This window comes from Alternaria incomplexa (genome assembly GCF_024043165.1).
Source record: "Alternaria incomplexa strain BMP 0042 chromosome Unknown scaffold_13, whole genome shotgun sequence".
NCBI lineage: Eukaryota > Fungi > Ascomycota > Dothideomycetes > Pleosporales > Pleosporaceae > Alternaria > Alternaria incomplexa.
This window is the reverse complement of record NW_026249862.1, coordinates 871,011-890,770: the sequence shown is the minus strand read 5'-3', so window position 1 is coordinate 890,770 and position 19,760 is coordinate 871,011. Positions and strand designations below refer to the sequence as shown.

Below are 19,760 nucleotides of genomic sequence, written 5' to 3'. Positions count from 1 at the left end.
AGTTCTATAAGAAGAATAATATCTATATACTTTATATACTACTTTACTTATTCTATTTACTATAGCCTTTTAATATTAGCTACTTCTTACTATTAAAGCGCGCGTATAGCTATAAGATTAAGATACTAATTTACTACTATATTAACTATATTACTAAGCTTAAGTTTCTACTAGCCTTTAAGGTAGTCTTTAATTAATTCTTTATATTAGCTAATCTCTACTTAGCTTTTTAAGATATAGGCCTTATTTCTCTCTAGCTAGACGTTATTCTATTAAAGCTAGACGTGTAGCTCTATACGCCTACTCTAGCTACTCTACTAGAAGCTCTCTAGAAGGCTTATACGCTAAGTAATATATAAGAGCTTAAGGCTTAATTAATATTAATATATAATCGCGTTTAGTAGTATAAGAGCTTATTACCTATCTCTATTATTAAAGTAATTAATTAGCTTAAGAAAGAGGCTAAGGTTATAATACTCTTAGCTAAGCTAATGCGCGATTAGATTACTAATCTTAAGTAAGCTAATAAGGTAGCGTTAGCGCGTAAATAACGTAAGAAAAAGCGTATATAGAAGCAAGAGACCTTAACAAAGAGAGAGAGAGAGAATATACTTACTTAACGCGAGGTTAAGTAGTAGATTTCTTATAAAGAGTGTTAAGAAGAAGCGTAATTAGGCCTTAGCTGCTAGGCTTTAGCACGTTGCACAAGGTGCAGAGAGACTAGCTATAACTTACGTACATGTAAGAAAGATACTTAAGATACTAACGTACTTTATAAGCAAGTAGGCTATACAAGCATGTAGACTACTTTCGCTAAGACCCTACTAAAATTAGTACTATATACGATAGTGCAGAACCGTATAGCACTATAATTAGAAATCTTAATATACTATTCTACTTAGAATCTACTACTGCATCTTGCTTGCATATGCGCAAGTTGTATCCTGCCTTACTGCAGCGTTTACAGCGTCTTTGTAATAGTTCGCCTACTTTAACGCGTGCTCTCTTCTTTACCTTCTTTCTATTACTACGCACTCTAAACTCCTTTAGAGTCGTTAGTTAAAGACTGTCTTTAATAGTAAGAGTCTCTTCTTTCTATACTCGCTTTCTTTTGTGCGATTTTTATTACGTAGCAGCCTTATTTGCTACTTAAAGCTTAGCAATCTTCTTCTACGCTAATATAAGCTTGTGCGCAACTATAGCTGCACCTTTTAAGACCTTTTTAAAGGCCTTAACTATTAAAGTTAGCGAGCTATCTATATATCTCTAAATTCTCTCTTAAATTAGCTTTAACTGCGACCTAAATTCTAGGGTATTACTTAGAGTTTGTAACTACTAGGGACTGTCTTTAATAGTAGGTACTAGTAGAGTACGCAGGCGCACGTTAAGCGTCGATACTACAGCCTCTAGATTAAATAGAACTAAGCTAGCGCCTTAGAAGCCTTCTAGGATATTACTCTTTGTAATAGCTACTTTATAAGTAGTAACAAAGAATAGCAAGAACAAGGTTTTGTTAATATAGTTAACGTTATTGCGCATTAGAGCCTTAGCTTAGCATCTATACGCTCTCTTTAGTAGCGCAAAACAGCTAATATTAAGAGGCTATAGAAGGTGCGATAAGTAAGAAGGCATGCAAAGAGTAATAATGTTATTCTCTTTATAGTACTGCTAGAAATTAAGTAAGTTATAGCTCTTATAGCTATTAATAATAAGCAAACGTACTATGCTAATAGTACGCTTCTTTATATGCGCATTAAAGTGCTTTAACTACTATAGGCTAAGCTTATTTGTTGTCTAGCTATTCTTAGAGACCGCAATAACCTAATCGCGGGGCAGAGTATCCTCTTTATACTAAGCTAAGAGGTAGTGCTTACTCTAGAAGATAATAAAGAGTAGGATTGCTTACCTAGTTGCGTTAATGCTCTAAATTACTGTAGCCTACTCCTAATTGCCCTACTGTACTATCTTTAGCTATTCTTAACGCTTAGATAATATAATAACTGCTTAAGCTACTATTATACCTATTATAAAGCCTGTCTTGTTAAAGTTGTACATATCTTTATTAAGAATACTATACTTAGCTTTTATATTCTATACAAGGCTGAACTAGCCTCTAATAATCTTAGGATCTTCGCAGAGGGCTCTCTTATAGTCGTACTTTTAATTAAATTTAACTTAGAGCTGTAGCTAGCGCTGCACAAAGTTGTTTACCTATTACTTACTAACTAGGCCTTAGTAACGCTAAGCTAGCAAAGCATTAGCTATACTCTTTACAGTAGTAAGCTAAAGCAAAGATCTCTGCTTGTTAAAGTTAAGCGCACGCTGTAGAATTATTGCCTCTTCTGTTGCAGTAAGCTTTATAGCAACTAGCTAATAATTACGTTATAATAGTTTTCTAGTAAGTCGTCTTGTAAGTGTACTTTAAGAGACGTTGTAGATTACTGCAGCGCGTTGCGTAGTTAGATTCGCGTCTCCTCTAATAGCCTAGATAGCAAGGTGTATTTAATTCTTATTTAGGAGCTTTTGCACGTTGTTGCGTTAAGGCATCGCGTTAAACAGTAGAGAACTGTCGATTTTGGTAGGGTCTTGGCGAAAGTGGTCTACATGCTTGTATAGCCCACTTGCTTATAAAGTACGTTACTTAATCTACTATATAAATTTATATATATTATCTCTTAACAGAGCTCTAGTGTATACTTAAATAGGTGCAGAAAGTTAGTAGGGTGCGCCGCTTGCTTGCCTGCGCCGCTCGCTTGCTAATTATGTTAATGTCTTTATTTCTCGAGGCAGGCACAAGGTAAAGCAAGGACTAGCTAGGGTACTTCCGTGACTTTGCTTCGCATACCAGCTTTCATACCATGTGTCTGGGCTTCTTGCTCAGTGAATATGTTGAACACATCAGCCTCATCAATCTGTCCTAGGTTTGAAGGCGGAAATGCAAGGTTGACGGCGAGATAGATCAGAAATCCAGTCGCACCGCCGAACAAGAATGACAGATCAAAGAGCTTCGCCGCCCCAAACGTTACACGAATGCTTGGGTTGATGGCGTTGATGAAACCCGGCAATTGAGGTGCCCAAGTCACCACCCACGCGAAGATGGCTCGCCAATTGAAGCCGTGCGTGTACCAATATGGCGCCTGTGGGTCGGCGTTGTAGAGTGCAGATAACTGGAGGCGACGACGTCGCAGAACAAAATAGTCGCAGATCTGAATTCCTAGGATTGGACCAATGATGATGGTGTATGAAGAAACGACATTCAAAAAGACGGATGCACTTGTCAGGAGCTGCCACGGACACGCGCCACAGGCCACCGCCAATGCGAGAAGGGCTCCGCGTCGAATGTTGAGATATCTGGGCGCAAGAGCGGCAAGGTCCATTCCAGTGCTGAATCCGTTTTCGAAAGTATTGACCACTAACTGACAGGCCATCAGACCAAACCCTACGAAGAAGCTGGCAGCACGCGTTTTTGCCAAGTAGTCGTCCATCAGCCATCGTAGGGCTATCTCTGGCGGATTCCAGATCGGCTGTCCGTAAATAGCCTGGGTCGCAGATGCAGTGATGCACCCAAAAAGCGGCATAAGCGTACCAAACAGCAAGATCGACGTCCATTGCCCCGTAACCTGGGCTCCTGGTGTGCGGGCAAAACGCGTAAAGTCCGGTTGGCTCATCAGTCCCACTGCAATGGATCCGATGACAGTCGTGATGGCCTTGAGGATGCCCCATCCAACGTCACTGTTCGGGAGTGGACCCTGCGACAACAGCGGTCCGCCACCACCCGCGCGAGTGACAGCCCAGATCATGATCGCCAAAAGCGTGAAGAACGAATAAATGTTCAGCGCTACAAACACGCGTACAATTCTCTTTCGCTCCAGCCGTGCACAGAGAAACGGCACCGAGAGGAGATTGAAAACAACCCATCCGACGAGCTGTTGCGTGGTGATTTTCGCAGAAAGCGGCAGCGTGTTTTGCATGCGATGAAATGAGGGAAACACGGCGCTGAGCATTGCAGTGATGCAAATGCCGCCCAGATAGGACTGCACGGCGATTCCCACAATCCCGCACATGATGCGCTGGACCATGGGAATGTAGGATCCGCGCATTCCCCACAGCGCGCGCGAATAGACTGGAAATCCAATGTGCCAGTCTGCCCCGATGAAGCCTACTGCGACGGCTACGGCTGCGATTATGAGGCGTCCGATGATGATGGCTAGCATGACCTGCCATACTGACAGACCTAGAGCTACCATGGAGGAGCCCATGGTAAAATTGGTCAAGGAAACGTGCCATGCTAGCCAGAAAGCGATGTACGTCCATGCCGTCCACTGCCGTCGCGAGGGAGGTAGAGGCCGGATGTCATCATTGATCCATCGATCGATCTCTTCGTGCTGCAGCCTAAGATGCCTAGATTGGATTAGTTATGAATAGTTTAGTCGTTTGGAACTCTTGGACATACATGATGATAGGACTTTCCTCTTTTGCTGAACTGTGTAGCGTCGAATGTTGATCTCTTAATATACAATCTCGGTGTCCGAGAAGAGATGTCCGTGGTCGGCTGAAGAGAATCACTAGATGAGTAATTCCGAGCTGAACCGCTAGATGGGTCTAGAAGCTGCGTTTTCTGAAGAAACAAATGCTTATCTTTATGCCAAGATTTCGAGATGGTCTTTACACAAAATTATTGTAGAATTATTTTAGGGCGACATTCGTGTCCAACTTGATATGGTGAGAATAGCAATCGATAAAGATGTGCAAACAGGTAAATGTGATATATTGAGCACTACTCTTATGGCGTAACGCTCCCTGAATTCATAGACATCCGAACGTCTAAGCAGCACAATTGCCCTCTTGGCGGCCTATGAACTCCCACAATCTGCAGCCGTGGATCCGCTTGAACCAGAAGCTCCTGGTAATCTTCTTTTGTTCTCTTTTTTGCATTGAATAGCTGTAGCATGCTGATATCATCTTGCAACAGATCAACCCTTTGCTGTTTCGGAAGCCTAGTATCGTCCCACTCCGGAAGCACATTTTCGGCGATGATAAGGCGCGTTCCTGGTCCGCTATGCTCAAGAGCTGGTACGATTGCTTTCAGAATGCGCACACAATCCGCATCGCCGTTATTGTGCAGGCAGTGTTTGAGAAAGAATGCACCCTCTTTCAGGGGTTTCTGAGGGGTAAAGTAGTCATGGACTTCGAATTGCAACCTGTCGGCCAGCCCAGCACTAGCGACCTGCGCAACGACACTTTCCTTGACAAACACGTCTTGCACTAAAAATTTCAAGTGCTCAAAGCGCTATACGGAGAAAGTGTTAGCGAACATCTCATTGTGAGACAAGCCACGCGACTTACCTCAGCCAAGCACTTGGCGACTTGCCCCTCTCCGCCTCCGACATCCACCACCGTTCCCTTGACCCCATCCCAATCGTATGCGTTCAAGATCTCACCGAGCAACAACGGCTCATGAAGTCCATGTTGGAATCGTGCCAATTTCTTAGGCTGTCTCTCCCAAAAAGAATAACACCCCTCGCCAAATCTGATCTCGAACGCGCTGGTCTTCGCCCCGTTGTCTCCCGGAGCAGCCAGCAGCGCATCGGCCAGGCTTGTTGCAGATGCACCAAAAACCTCGAGGCTCGTACGGGTAAAGGATGCAAAGTGAGGATGCTCTCGCACGAATGCGGAGAAGCGCGTGTGGGCGAAGTCGCCTTCGGATACTTCTTGGAAACAACCTCTGGCTTGAAGAAGGCGCATTACGCGTGTCAATACCGAAGACTCTACGCCAGCCTCACTGGCAAGTAAGGTGCTGGATTTGGAACCATCGAGCGGGATGCGTTGAAAGAGTTCTAGTTCGCATGCGCAGCGGAATACGGCAACGTCGGCACATTCGCCACGGATGTTGGCCCAGTATTCGAGGGGGTGAGAGAGACTGAGTATCGCATTGTTTGCGCTTTCGAGGAACTCATTGCGGAGCAGTTCGTATTCGCGATCGTCGAGTTCGGGCTGGGTTTCCGCCGTTTCCTCCAAGTACTCTTTGACTTTGCTGGTCAGGGTGCGGAGATCCCTCAGCGCTGTAAGAAGGTGTGCGCGTTGTGTCTCCATCGGAACTATCTTTGTAGCGACTTGAATTCTTGTTAGTCTTTTGTTTTAAATTCCTGATTTTATCGTTACTATGACTAGTGAGGTTTGGGGATTGTCGCTTTCCGGTTAGACCGCTGTTGTGTTGGGGATGCGCTAAGCTTTGCGCTCGGCCACCGACGCTGGCATCGCAACATCTTCACACGTAGTTTTGTCTAATCAGATATAAAGTTACTTAGTAACGATTGAGGGATGTTTGGTTAGGATCTTTTGCGAAAATGCCCAATGAAACATTGTCCATCCTCTTGTCTCCATCATGGATCGTGCTTATTATCTCCGTCAGCGGTTCAGTTGTACTGCTGCTATGGCAATATTTCCAGAAACCGGCCCTGGTGCTTGTGCGGGGAGTACCCGTAATGGGTAAGCCAGACGATGCCAGCTTCGAGAAGGCTGTTCGGGATGGTGATGAAACAGTCAGTCACATCTTCTCGATTAAGCACGAATGTGATGCACTAACTGCGAAACAGTACCCGGAGGGTGTCTATCAAATAGCTTTACCGACCATGCCGCATGTGTTCTTTCCACCAAAGGCAATGAAAGAGCTCTATTCATCGACCTCTGCAAGCTTCGCAGCTCATACGGCTGATATCCTTCTGGGAAAGTACACGTACCAGGGCGAGGAGAACGTAGAGCTCAAAGCGGGGATCAGAGCCATGTCCAACAACCTCGACGTGGTGATCAGATCTTTCGAGGCTGATGTGCCTTACGCCTTCGAAACAGTCTTCGGAAATTGCGACGATTGGGTAATTGTGGATCAGATCTGGCCTGCTACCTTCCGACTTGCGGCAATCATGAGCTCCCGGCCATTCCTCGGGAAAGAGCTGAGCCGTGAACCGAAATGGTTCGCCGCCATGACAGACTACGTCCAGAGTCTTAGTAGTGCAGTCGGTAGCTTGAGGCCAGTACCTGCTATTGTTCGATTCTTCTTTGAGTCACGCATTCCACGTATTCGAAATCTTGTGAAGGCGCGCGACCGCATGGAGGATCTAATGCTACCAGTGGTACAAGAGCATCTAGATCGTTACCTCGCGACAGGAAGAGACTCCAAGTCTAGACGAACAGCTGCCATCAGCTCAGATGGTGGTGAGCTCCTAGACTGGATGATTCCAGAGTACCCGAATCCCTCCGCAAAGAAGCTTGCTCGAGACGAAATCACGATCATTCTCGAATCGGTCATGAACATCTCCGGAGGTCTTAGTCACTCACTTTTCAATATTGCAAAATACTCCGAGTACCAGACCCCACTGTGGGAAGAGTATGAGGAGGTGATGCAGACGACGAAAGGACTAAGTAAGGCCGCCCTCTTCAACATGAAGAAGATGGACAGCTTCATGAAAGAGGTACATCGCTTGAACCCCCCGTCCATGAGTAAGTTTATCAATGGTTTGACCGGCATCTTTCTAGACTTACTAAAGATAATAGTGGCTATTATGAGGAAGGTTGTCAATCCGAACGGAATGCAACTCTCAGTGGGTCCCCGCATTCCGTGTGGTACACTATGCGCCGTTAGCGCGGATCGCGTCAACATGTCACCCGAATTCTATCCCGAACCGCATAAGTTTGACGGTTATCGTTTTTATCGCATGCGCCAGCAGCCTGGAGAAGAGTTTCGGCATCAGCTTGTCTCCACTAGCAACGCTGAGATCAATTTTTCGTTCGGTGGCCGAGCTTGCCCGGGCCGCATCTTCTTCTCTGCTTTGGAAAAGGTCGTATTGGCTTATCTGTTGACACATTACGACATCCGCGTTAAACCGGGGCATGAGGAGGTTGAAAGCCGGTATATAGATGGAATTAGGGTTGTGATCGATCCTCGCGCAATCATCCAGATAAAAAAGAAGTGTTGATTACGGAATGTAAAGATTGGAATTAGAAGTATCTTTCGCACATCTACAACTTCTCGTCACATAGTTGTAGTGAGGATAGCGAGTTGGAAGATGGGAGAGCCGCTCGATTTTGTTGTTGATGGTCATAACGAGCATTGTACCAGCGAAAATATTCCCAACCACCAGAGCTGCCAACAATCAATCTTGCTTGACCGAATTGCTTGACTTGATTGCAATATTGCAATTCAATCAAGCCAAGCTGCTCTCATTGAAAACTGCAAGCAATCCAAGCAACAGAGTGAAGATTGATTGACTTGATTAACCAGGTTGTTCCCTAAATAACACAGAGCTATATTATTAGCAACTTGGTAACGTTTTCAATAAATCTATTTAATGCTAGGCTAGTAATCATGCAATACTTCTCTAGTGCTGTAGTTGGCTTACTAAGCGCCAAAAGTGACCACCTAAACTTCGTTCTCTCAGCCACCTCATGTTGAGAAGAGTGAATGTTCCTTCAATACCTCTCACTTGATTGGCAGCCTTACAGTACACAATCTAATTAATCTGCAAGTAATCTGCAATCAATCAACGCCTAAAATGCTATCAATTAACTTAACTCAAGCAAGCTCTTTAAAAAACATCAATCAAGCTAACTTTTGAAGCGCGGATTGATTGAGTTGATTGTTGGCAAGTCTGCCAACCACAAAGAAGACGCAGAAAGTAATATCGAAGACGCGTTACGTATAGACGTTCTGTGTAAAAGTCTTGGAAGGTCCTAGAGGCATCCGCGGGTGATGAATGCAATCTTCCGTAATGACTAAATGAATTGGAGTGAACATGGAACGCCCACGAATTATTAAAGCTAAGATAAAAAATGATGTGTATGGCAGATTGCACACAAATGTAAGTTTTTGATCATCCCATACCGGACTTCCCAGTCTCATTTGGATTCAGAGACTCTCAACGTTCTCTGCAAGCGGATGCGTGCACTTGATGTTACCTGCGAAAGGCTGTGTCGGCCTGCTCTTCTACTTTGACTATCAACAGGTTTCGCATCAATCATCTATCCATGCTCTCTCAGACCTTCTCGATTGCTACGCTTTCAACACTAACATCCGAGCCGATATCCTTATTCTTGGGAGTTCGGAAAAAGACAACAAAGGCGAGGCCCGCGGCTCCAGTGATTCCAAGTAGCAACCAAAAGCTGGCTCGATAACCATTCATCAAGGAACTTACTACAGTTGCATCTTTAGTGTAACTCTTCGCAGTAGCATTGGCCAAGGCAAGTAAAACTGCGCTACCGGTCTGGTAGGCAACCATCAACATAGCTGTGGCTTGACCATGCTGCGCCTCGGGTATGGTAGCAAGAGTACGCTCCTGCGCGCGTACCACTGCAGGTGCATTTCCGAAGAGGTAAAGCAGGGCAAAACAGATAATGTAAGCCCGATGGGCATCTAGCTGCAGTAGGCCCCAGGGGACTAGGAATCCAGCTGTCCACATGTATGCACCGCCGATTTGCACTCGGACTGAGGTGCGAGAGGCGAGGAAATTCCCCAACGCCCCGGAAACAGTTGATGCAACTGCTGCTGGCTGCAACACTGTTAGAGTCTGGTACTCCTCCATTCGAAACAAATAAGTGCCCGAAACTCACCAAGAGATAGAGTGCTGAACGAATCACTGATAGGTGAAGGCAGTTCAAATAGACTTGCGTGACCAGCAGGAGCCAAGTAGCAAAGCCACCCCCAAATATGACAAAGGTCAACAGCATGAGCATCATGTTGCGATCATAAATGAAAGGTTTCGGAAGAATGGGATTGTCGATGCGACGCTCATAAACAGGGAAACTTATTACGAGCAGCGCCCCCAAAATGATGGTGACGAGAATTTCGGGACTGGTCCAGCCACGATTTCCGCCATCATCAATGCCATAGATGAGCATTGGAAGGCCCGTGATGATCAAACCGAGGCCAACTATGTCGAACTTCTTCGTCGGGTCGGCGGCAGGCTTGGGGAACATGGGGACGACGAAAAAGCCAACAATGCAGAGAAAACCGTTCATAGCTAGAACTAGCCAGAATAGTGCACGCCATCCTGCTGGTGATTCTATGCAAGAAAGTTAGAAATGTTTTTGGTACCGCTGAAGCTATTGCGACTGACCGACGAGGAGTGCACCAAGAATCATGCCGGAAATCATGCCTAGAGGTCCACACATAATGAGCAGCGACAGTCCTTTCGTACGCTTTTTCTCATCAGCGAACAGATGAGTGATGATGGGAGGTCCAGTAGCCGTCTAAAGTATCGCAAACAGTATGTTAGCTTCTCTCTAGCCTTCTCTCAACATCATGACACAACTCACGCTCATTGCAGCACCTATGCCACAAAACACCCGCCCAACAATGAGCCCGTATCGGTTCGGCGTTGCAGCACATAGCGCACTCGCCCAGGTCAAAAACCCAGTTCCGAAAAGGAAACCAAAGCGCAGTCCGTACTTGTCGACAATGGCACCAGATATAGGGAGAATGGTGGCGAAAGCGAGGTTGTAGCCAATTAACACCCAGTTGACGTCGAAGGGTGTCATGTCGAGCGACTCCATGATGGCGGAAAGCCCGAAATTGACCATTGTTGACTGGAATGTATCAATGTACATGGCCATACACGCCATTGTCGTGACGGCCCATGACAGGGTTTCCGATCTGGTAGCTTGGTTCTCAGCCCTCAACCACGAGGGCGTTGGGATTGACAACATGGTGTGATTAATAGCGGTGAAACCGAGGGGAAAAAAGCGCTGATATGGCTGGAGAAGTAGAGCAACGGCAAATACAAGAGGGTATAGAAGGTCCGTGTCGCAGTAGAAGTCGCAGAGTTCGAGATTCGACAGCCCCACCGGAGACTTTGGCGGAAACTTTCCGGAGACAAGTTGGAGATAGTCCACTCGAGGGAATAACCTTGAATGACGAAAGGGGAAGCGACGCCTTCCATTGGGAAGCTGCTGAGTCCGCTTAGTAGGGCTAGACCTTTTTGAGGTCGGCTTCCGACCTTTGCGCTTAAGTCAGTTCTCAACGTGCATTGCTCGTGACACTTCTTGTGGAGAACATCGTTCCGAGTTGCATAATATTGCAGATCGTGCGGCTTTCATAGCCCTCCATTAGAGCTGTTCAATGCTTCCGACCATTGAGAGGGAGCTTTAGTCGTAGGCGTATGGCTTTTTCGTAAGACGCTTGGGTACCATAGGCACATCAAGGAGGTAAGGGCCTAACGGCGACAGTGTTGGAGGACAGTGATATAAGTCATAAATATTGACGCAGTTACGGCGCAATTATTTCGTAAAAATTTGGGTAGCGTAGGTGATTTTGATATGTAAAAAAGTGCGGTAGCGAAGACACAAATAGGCGCTTCGATTGTGATACGTTTCCACCTCATATATACACATGAACCGGCAGCACCCTCTCACAATTCACTCTGGGTACGAGCGTGGTTCATCATCGCGCAATAAATAGTAAAGGAGACCGCTTCAAACTTGAAACTTGAACAATTACACATGACCGACAATGGTACCAGACCTTCAAAGAGCCACCATTACATCTTTACGGTAAAACAATAGACACTGGTTCGAAACAAAGAAGAAATGTAAAGAAATCCCAAACGCGATCCAGATGGGCCCGCCTTCAAGCCGAGACAGCCTTCGTCTGCTTCTCCCACATTGACTTGTACCTCCCACCAACCGCCAACAACTGCTCATGCGTCCCTCTCTCAACAATATGGCCCTGGTGCATAACGATGATCTGGTCCGCATCGGTAATAGTCGACAAGCGATGTCTAAAACCCATATTAGTAATTTAGTACACCAAAAGAAAAAGCGCTTTAGACAAAGACTTACGCGATAGCAATAGTAGTCCTCCCTTTACAAGCAGTTTTCAACGAATCCTGGATCAAACGCTCAGTCTGCGAGTCCAGCGAAGCCGTCGCCTCATCCAGCAGCATAATCTGCGGATGCTTGAGAACCGCACGCGCGATAGCAATACGCTGCTTTTCGCCGCCAGAGAGTCGGAGACCCCTTTCGCCAACATTGCTGTTGTAACCATCGGGGAAACTGATAATCTTCTCGTGGATACTGGCGACTTTGCAGGCGGCCTGGACGTCTTCGAAAGATGCGCTGGGGTTCGAATACTTGACGTTGTAGAGGATGGTCTCGTTGAAGAGAATTGTGTCTTGCGGCACGACGCTGAAGTGTGTACGCAGTGTTGCCATGGTGATGTCGCGCACGTCGATGCCATCGATCTGGACGCTTCCTCCATCGACCTCGTAGAAGCGGAAGAGGAGCTTGAGGATAGTCGATTTTCCACTCCCGCTTTCGCCGACGATGGCTGTTGTGGTGCCGGGCTGGACTTCGAAGCTGACATTTGATAATGTGGGTTTCCGCTTATCGTAGGCGAATTCGACGTCGTTCAAGGTTATTCTGCCCGAGCATGTGTTCATGGGCTTTGCGTGCGGGCTGTTCTGGACCTGAGGTGTGATCTTGTACTGCAACACGTAGGTGTTAGCTTTTGTATCGTTCGCGTGGACCATGAAGTCAAAACTACTTACCAGAGCAAGCATGCGCTCGGCATCTACCATGTTGTTTTGCACTTGAGTATAGAAGCTTCCGAAGAAGTTCAACGGTGCCTGTAGTTGAGCCAAGTACGTTAAGATCGTAACAAACATGGCGACCTTGTATATGCCCTCGGAGATCTGAAACGCTGCGAGAAGACATGTGAGGAGAACGCCGACGACGAAAATGAAATTTTGTACGGCGTTTAGTGCATTCAAGGAGAAAAACACAGAGTACTCTGCTTCCTGGAAGTATTTCACTAGGCGTTGGAATTTGGAAAGCTCGAGCGGCAAGGCACTGTTGTGGTGCACGGTCTCGTACGACATGATAGCATCGGTTCTGTGCAGGATGTCAGTGCGGACGATATTGGGAAAAGGGTTGCGGTGGACTTACTTGGCGGCATCCATCTCACGATCCCGTGTCGCAGCTTCGCGTCTTGCTCGGCCACGGTACTTGGCCATGTAGATGGTGATGAAGAGGTAGAACCACATGACAGCAACAACGATGATTGCGTAGAAAGCGTCCAAGAACACGAAGAAGTACACAGCCGCAATAGCGAGATCGAACACCATAGGAAACAGCTGAAACACAAGGCCGTCCAAGAAAGTGTTGATTGCGCTGCCTTTGCTCAGTGCGCTGATGACTTCACCAACGCGCTTGCTCAAATGAAAGTCTAGCGAGAGTTTCATGACGTGCTCGAATGCGGCTACGGTAAGCCGGCGATAGGCCGATTGGCTGATGGGAATCCAGAGTATGGCTCGAAGCGAACCGAGGACACCTTGCTGGCCTTGCAAACTGCGGTACACGACGTACAACATGATATCCTTGAGTGGCAGTTGGCCTTTGCCCAGATGCTCTACTAAGATACCAAGCTGATGCGGCACCATGATGTTGATGGCTCGCTGAGCGATCAGCAGTCCAAAACAGAACACGGCCCATGCTTGTAGGATATGGTCGTCAGAAGGCCTCTTTCATGTAAGTCCGCGCTGACGTCTCGGTCTGGGTGGAAGAAGAGCTTACCAGAGATATGGAATGAGATCACGGAATCCGGCCAGGTAGTCAAAAGCGGATACGGTTTGCGCATCCTTGGACCCTTGTGGAGGGGCCGCTGGTGTCGAACCATAGTGAACGCTTTGTTCTGGACTGAGCAGAGACTCTGTCTCGCTATCGGAATTGGACTCGTCGACTACACGTCTGCTAAAGACGAAGAGTATTGCCATTACGCCCAGAACCACAATTCTCGCGGCTCCCAGTGCCTCGCATGCAATTGAGAAGGCGTTGTGGTGTATATCCGGCGCGTTCCTGGCGCTGATAAAGCATATGAATAGGATGCCTGCCTCGTATGCGATGCTGAGAAGCCATGTCTGGAAATTGGGACGGTTTGGCGAGTAGGGTAGGTCCGGATCTGGAAGGAGTGAACTGCAGACGATCAACAATATCGAGATGATTCCGCCCTAGAAAGAAACTGTTAGCGATTTTTAGGCTTTGCAGGGGTGGGTTGTCTTACCAAGTATGCCTCGCCACTAAAGAGTGGACCAGGAACGTGTTTCAAGGAGCCGTATGCTGCAAGACCCGTATTAACAGCCTGTTCAAACATTCATGTTAGCGGAGGACGGTTTTCAGTTTCAGTTCTATACTCACAAGCAGAACAGCCAAAATACAATGAAGTAAAAGTAAAGACTTGTCCGTCCGCGCTATGCGCCGGCGATTGAAACTTTTGTCGCTAGGCACATCCGTCTTGTACAAGGCATCATAACAATTGGCGACAAGCGACACCAATAGAAACGCAACAGGATACGACCAAAGCACTGCGCTCAGAAATTTTGGCTCCATGATCGGTCGCGGGGTAAAGAACGTGTTGTAAGTCGACAAGGAGAAAAGCTGTGGGGGATCAGAAAGAAAAGAAACAGTAACGAACGACGACATAGATGGGGCCCAGAAGCATGACAGCACCGGAATAGGAATGTATAGTATACGGATAGCAGTACTAGTGGCAATGCAAGGTTGGTGTTGCTTGGTAAGGTGGTCGGGAGTGTGGGGCGTGGCATCATCGGCTTCCGACAATGATCATCGAAAGCCGACCCTGTCACTTCCACAAATCCAGACCACCATCGCGAAGTCACAGTAGCTTTTTTCTCCACAGCGAGAACGTACCGCGTATCACAAACACAGACAAAAGATTCTGGGATAGCGTATATAGAAATCAATCGTATTCCCACATCACTCATGTCGCATAAAGACAAGCACTCTAATTCCCAATCGTCGGCGCAAACTCCAGGATCTTGCGAACAGCCGGACGGCTCAACATGCGATCCGACCACGCCTTGATCCGGGGCCAATCTTCAATCTTGACCTGCATGAACTCGAACATGTACGGCATGGCAAAAGGCAGGTAAGCCAAGTCAGCCACGGTAGGGCGATCCTTTAGCGCAACGTATGTCTGCCCGGGTTCGGATAGGCGCTTTTCCATAATGTCCCATTGCTTCAGGACATTGGCGTACAGCCTAGTGAGTCGGTCTGGTTAGAATCGGGAAAATCGGGTTCCAGATTGGGGAAGGGGGAGGCTAGACACATACTTATCGATAGCCTTTGGCAATTTCTCGTCGTGGACGGCGTAGAAGTACAGCCAGTACTTTGATGTCGCTCTGGAATTTGCCCCGTTAGCTGCACAATGTGGACAAGGGAGGGTGAATATGCGCACCCGAGCCCGGCTGTTTGGTACGCGAGCCATGATAAGATGTTTCCTTTTTCGTACTGCGTCTTTCCATGCCATAGACCTTCTTTGTCGTACGTATCCGCTAGGTACTGCAAACAGGCTGTGCTCTCGAAAACATAAAGGTCTTGCTTTGTTTCTGCGTCTTGGTCGCGGATTGTGGGGACGTAGCGCTCGGGATGCACACTATGGTACCATTCGTCTTTGGTTACCACGACTGAGATGTCGTAATCGATACCAAGCTCCTCGGCTAACATCAACACTTTCATGTAGTTTATGTAAGACGTTTTGGTGGCTACGCGATGCGATTAGCATAGTGATCGTATGGAACTCTTCGAATTGCTGTGTACCTTTGACGACATAGAGGATCGGCTTTCCATCGTAAGGAACGTTGCCTTCCTTGACAGCGGGGAATGTCTTGTCCGTAGAATCCATCTTGTGGGATGATTGTTGATTCGTAACCCTGTTCTTGTTGTGTAGATGCTTTTATGACATGACATAATGCTCCATTCGGCTTCCGACCAAAACAGTGTCACTAGTGGCAGCGTGACCTTGCACAAGTTGAGGTATGAAATGGTTCATAATACTTGTGAAATGTCCCAGAGAATGCTGTATATCCCTTAGAAAAACACGATAGCAAAATGGGCTTCCCACATCTACCGCGATCTCTTCTCAGAGGTCATTATGCTCACACGCTTGTTTTGGCAAGAGGAGTGGGCGAGATGTAGCAGCGCACCTCGCCAAACCCCTGCACCACTCGAGCACTCGGGTGCCGATGAAGGCTGTGAGTAATCGTCTTTCCAGGATTGGTACTGATGCTGAGCTTTATCATTCGCTAGTCTCAAATCCATGACTATGATGCTTTTGTAGCCATCGAAAGCCCATGTCCCCAAACTTTGTTCTCGAACTTTATCTTGCGTTTTATTAACTTCGAACTCTAAATGTTAGTCCACGATATCGTAGGCGGCACCAGTACGCTGGATCCAAAGCATCTAGCTTTAGGACTCAGCGTCACCACCTTAGTTACCATCGCTCTACTCAGAGCCCGTGCTTTCCTTAGCGAAACAATCGTAAAGGTGCTTTCAGTTGTTTGCAACGTACGTAGAAATTATCTACAAAGCTGTGCAAGAAAGAAACTTACAAAACATAGTGGTATCTACACTGGGCGAATCCGATTAAAGACGAGCATGGCAAGAAGAGTTTGCCATCCCTGCCCTACATATGGCCGAATGGCAACGGAGACGTTGCAAAGTTCCTACAGGGTCGCGAAAACGCCGAAGAATGGCATAAGTCGCATGGATCTACTTACAGAATCTGGTCCGGATCAGTGTCCGAGGTGTAAGTTTCCCTCTCCCACCCACATGTGTAATTTACTGATAAGTGCATTCAGTGTTGTCTCGAACCCCAATCATCTGAAGGAGCTCTTCAAAGACTCTGATCAGCATTACAAAGCCGTCAACAATGATTCCGGGTACCTGATGAGCAAGATCCTTGGTCAATGTGTGGGTCTGCTTAGCGGCAAGTCATGGCAGAGCCTGCGCTCCCAAATGGAAGTTCCGTTCACGCATATGGCCATATCGAACGAAGCAGCCGTCATCCGAGAGCAAACCCGAAAGTTCGTTGAGCAACTGCGCAATAGCGGAGATTTTCGCAACGGCGTATTCGATCCGGCCAAGGACATCAGCTTCTACCCTTTTCTCGTTGTAGCCACCGTGTTGTATGGCGACCTTGACGCAGAAGATATTCGATGGCTCAGGAAGATTGCGCCAGTGCGTCAGAAGCTCTTCACCTTTGTTATCAAAGGCGGCATGGCCCGGTTCTCGATTTCCAAGTTCCTTCCCACTACGGCAAACAGACTTCTAGACGAGTTCCAGTGGGAGTGGCTGAGCTTCAACGAATCCGTCTACAAGAAGGCCAAGGATAGGGGAGCAGTGACTCCCATGGTCAAGCTTTGGGAAGACTGCCAAGCGGGCAAGGTTTCTCAGACACAGGTAAGGACAAGTGCATGGCTTATTTGGCCCTGTACCTAACCTTGACAGTTGCTACAAACCCTGGACGAGTCACTTTTCGCAAACCTAGACGTCACAACGGGCGCGATCTCATGGAACTTCATTTATCTCGCGTCGTCGCCCGAAGATCAAGCCAGGCTTTTCGAGGAGGTTGAGAGAGAGGGTGAAGGGGATGATTCTCGGTGGGACGCATACATTGCTAGAGGCGATACATTTCTTGCGGCCTGCATCAACGAATCGTCTCGCCTACGGCCTGTCGCACGTACGTGTATAGCGAAAGTATATTCTGGAATCCTGAATTAACGTCATGTTACAGCCTTCTCGATTCCCCAAGCGCCTCCGTCGGACCGGAAAATTGGCGAGTGGATCATACCCGCGCGGGTAAGTATCCAGCATCACATATGTGTTGTACAGAAGCTGACGGTTGATAGACGATGGTCATTGTTGACACGTATGGGCTGAACATACGCAATCCCTTCTGGGGCGACAAGAGCTCGGAATACATGCCGTCACGGTTCCTGGGTCTCAAGCCAGCCCAGACGCGATATAACATGTGGCGATATGGATTTGGGCCGCGCCAATGCATGGGAAAATTCGTTGCGGACCGCATGCTCCGGAGCATAGTTGCGTCCATTGTCAAGGAGTGGCAGGTGAAGCTCAGGCCACAGGACGCAAACAGCAACTACTCGGTGAATCCGGATGAGTGGATCACCCACCCGGACATTCGACTTGTCTGTACCAAGCGGCAGGGATAATTGGATGTTGATTGAGGTGTATGTAGCGAGATTGGATATGTAGAGGAAACGAAGTTTGGATTCTTCAACGTCGCGCACAACCACGTATACGGGCCATGATTCCAAGAGGAGCTACCCCGCCGCGCCGAGACCCCGACCCCTGCGCAATCACGTGTTCGTGTCCTTCACGATCTTTGTGGACACTTGCCAAACCCAACGCTGTATGATTCACTACAAACACCCAAGCACGAAAACGCTAGCTGAAGAAGCAGCAAGAGCAGCCGCAACAAACAAAACACTGCCGCCAGGATGGGTACTTTGCCATGCACCTAGCAATGGCGCGGAAGCAAGACTACCCAGACCTTCTGCGACGGAAATAGCGGCAACAGCCAGAGCATCATGCTGTCTACGCTGCACGAGATGCGCCTTGACGAATGAAGGAGTTGCCAGACCCAAGGATGCAACAGCTACGACGGGAAACAGCGCCCACGACACGCGCACCATGGCGAGAGCGGTTAAAGCGGCCACCAGCACCGTGAGCGAGACCAGCACAGAGCTGGCATTACGGGCAGGACGAGAAACGAGGGCCGCGACTATGAGATACAGCGACGACGTTCCCGCTGCCACGGACAAAAGAAGGCCATTCTGGGCGGGGGTGAAGGCAAACTGGAGCGTCGCATGCACCATGAGGGCGGGGAACATGTAGGAGATGGCGGCATTGTACAAAAACATGGCGGCACCATGTGCAGCGACTACGCGGTCACTGAACAGGCGCAGTGCCGGCCGGGCGAGGGCGCTCAGCCGCCCGACGGTCGGGCCTTGGTGGCCGTGGCCGTTAACGCCGCCATTCCCGACGGTCCCCTCATCCAGCCTTCCCACCATGGCCAGGTAGACAGCTGCTACACCAAACATGACGAGAGCGACGGCAAAGGAGGTACGGAAATCGGACAGCAGTGCTGCCAGCGCCGGGCTGAGCGACATACCAGCCATGTACAGGGCGAGCGATGCCGACATGAGGCGGCCAACATGGCGCTGATCGCTGCTGCGCGCATACAGCCCGTTCAACACCAGGTGTAGCGTGTTGTCCGTGGCCAGGCCTTCAAGAAGGCGCGCTCCTAACGCGAGTCCGACACTCTTCTGCACCACTATCGTTGCTCGTCAGCCATGTGTCCCGAATCTCGCCGCCTCGCCTCGTTGTCGCTGCCTTACCTCCCGCTCCGAGCACCACCACACTGCCTGCCCTGAGCCCTATCCATACCGCAAGCCCCGCTCGCGTCGGCAGCCGCTCGTATATCCCCACGGCCATGAGTCCGCATACATTCGCAAGCGTCGTCGCCACAGCCACCGCCGACGCATACGCTGCCTTTTCACCATCCGCGCACTGGGACGCGTCCTTGCAGAGGATGTGTGCGTAAGCGTAGACGGTCGAGGCTGCAGTTGCCGCCATTGCACACGACGCAAAAAAGGACACGGGCATGGCCTTGTAGCCTGCCGGGGTTCCTTTGGGTGCCCATAGAGGCGCGTTGTCGTCGGCTGCCTCTACTTCGCGGCTGTCTGGGCGGATGAGCGCGTCTGTTTCCGAGTCTAGGGCCATTTCGTTCCTTGGCTGTGCGTTGTTTCGTCTGTTGCTCTCACGACATGATATCACACCTTGGTCAAAAAGACGCTCTTGTAGCATAAGCGTCGTCTCAGCTCGGTCACCGACTTGGCAAGACGGACATTCATTCTATTGCTTTGTTCCGACTTCTACCCCTGCCCTGTCGC

General features: G+C 48.4%; 8 protein-coding genes across 8 annotated transcripts; 2 read left to right on the top strand and 6 right to left on the bottom strand.

Annotated features, from left to right (window-relative positions):
• Positions 1-2,813: 2,813 nt before the first annotated feature.
• On the bottom strand, positions 2,814-4,259 carry J4E90_008617 (uncharacterized protein; the record flags this gene model as incomplete). Its single annotated transcript, XM_051438140.1, has 1 exon — positions 2,814-4,259. The coding sequence occupies one exon, from the start codon at positions 4,257-4,259 to the stop codon at positions 2,814-2,816; it is 1,446 nt and encodes a 481-aa protein (XP_051288139.1).
• A 565-nt stretch (positions 4,260-4,824) lies between these two features.
• On the bottom strand, positions 4,825-6,093 carry J4E90_008616 (uncharacterized protein; the record flags this gene model as incomplete). Its single annotated transcript, XM_051438139.1, has 3 exons — positions 4,825-4,860; positions 4,979-5,290; positions 5,347-6,093. The coding sequence occupies 3 exons, from the start codon at positions 6,091-6,093 to the stop codon at positions 4,825-4,827; spliced, it is 1,095 nt and encodes a 364-aa protein (XP_051288138.1).
• A 392-nt stretch (positions 6,094-6,485) lies between these two features.
• On the top strand, positions 6,486-7,973 carry J4E90_008615 (uncharacterized protein; the record flags this gene model as incomplete). The annotated part of the gene is made up of 1 exon (XM_051438138.1): positions 6,486-7,973. One exon carries the CDS (start codon positions 6,486-6,488, stop codon positions 7,971-7,973), a length of 1,488 nt encoding a protein of 495 aa, XP_051288137.1.
• Positions 7,974-10,095: 2,122 nt separating this feature from the next.
• On the bottom strand, positions 10,096-10,545 carry J4E90_008614 (uncharacterized protein; the record flags this gene model as incomplete). The annotated part of the gene is made up of 2 exons (XM_051438137.1): positions 10,096-10,242; positions 10,309-10,545. The coding sequence occupies 2 exons, from the start codon at positions 10,543-10,545 to the stop codon at positions 10,096-10,098; spliced, it is 384 nt and encodes a 127-aa protein (XP_051288136.1).
• A 1,072-nt stretch (positions 10,546-11,617) lies between these two features.
• J4E90_008613 (uncharacterized protein) lies at positions 11,618-13,427 on the bottom strand (the record flags this gene model as incomplete). The annotated part of the gene is made up of 3 exons (XM_051438136.1): positions 11,618-11,768; positions 11,830-12,879; positions 12,934-13,427. The coding sequence occupies 3 exons, from the start codon at positions 13,425-13,427 to the stop codon at positions 11,618-11,620; spliced, it is 1,695 nt and encodes a 564-aa protein (XP_051288135.1).
• Positions 13,428-14,788: 1,361 nt separating this feature from the next.
• Positions 14,789-15,688, bottom strand: J4E90_008612 (uncharacterized protein; the record flags this gene model as incomplete). The annotated part of the gene is made up of 4 exons (XM_051438135.1): positions 14,789-15,044; positions 15,117-15,185; positions 15,242-15,503; positions 15,604-15,688. 4 exons carry the CDS (start codon positions 15,686-15,688, stop codon positions 14,789-14,791), a joined length of 672 nt encoding a protein of 223 aa, XP_051288134.1.
• A 506-nt stretch (positions 15,689-16,194) lies between these two features.
• On the top strand, positions 16,195-18,017 carry J4E90_008611 (uncharacterized protein; the record flags this gene model as incomplete). The annotated part of the gene is made up of 6 exons (XM_051438134.1): positions 16,195-16,350; positions 16,404-16,591; positions 16,644-17,244; positions 17,293-17,524; positions 17,579-17,643; positions 17,694-18,017. 6 exons carry the CDS (start codon positions 16,195-16,197, stop codon positions 18,015-18,017), a joined length of 1,566 nt encoding a protein of 521 aa, XP_051288133.1.
• Positions 18,018-18,227: 210 nt separating this feature from the next.
• On the bottom strand, positions 18,228-19,590 carry J4E90_008610 (uncharacterized protein; the record flags this gene model as incomplete). Its single annotated transcript, XM_051438133.1, has 2 exons — positions 18,228-19,141; positions 19,449-19,590. 2 exons carry the CDS (start codon positions 19,588-19,590, stop codon positions 18,228-18,230), a joined length of 1,056 nt encoding a protein of 351 aa, XP_051288132.1.
• Positions 19,591-19,760: the final 170 nt, after the last annotated feature.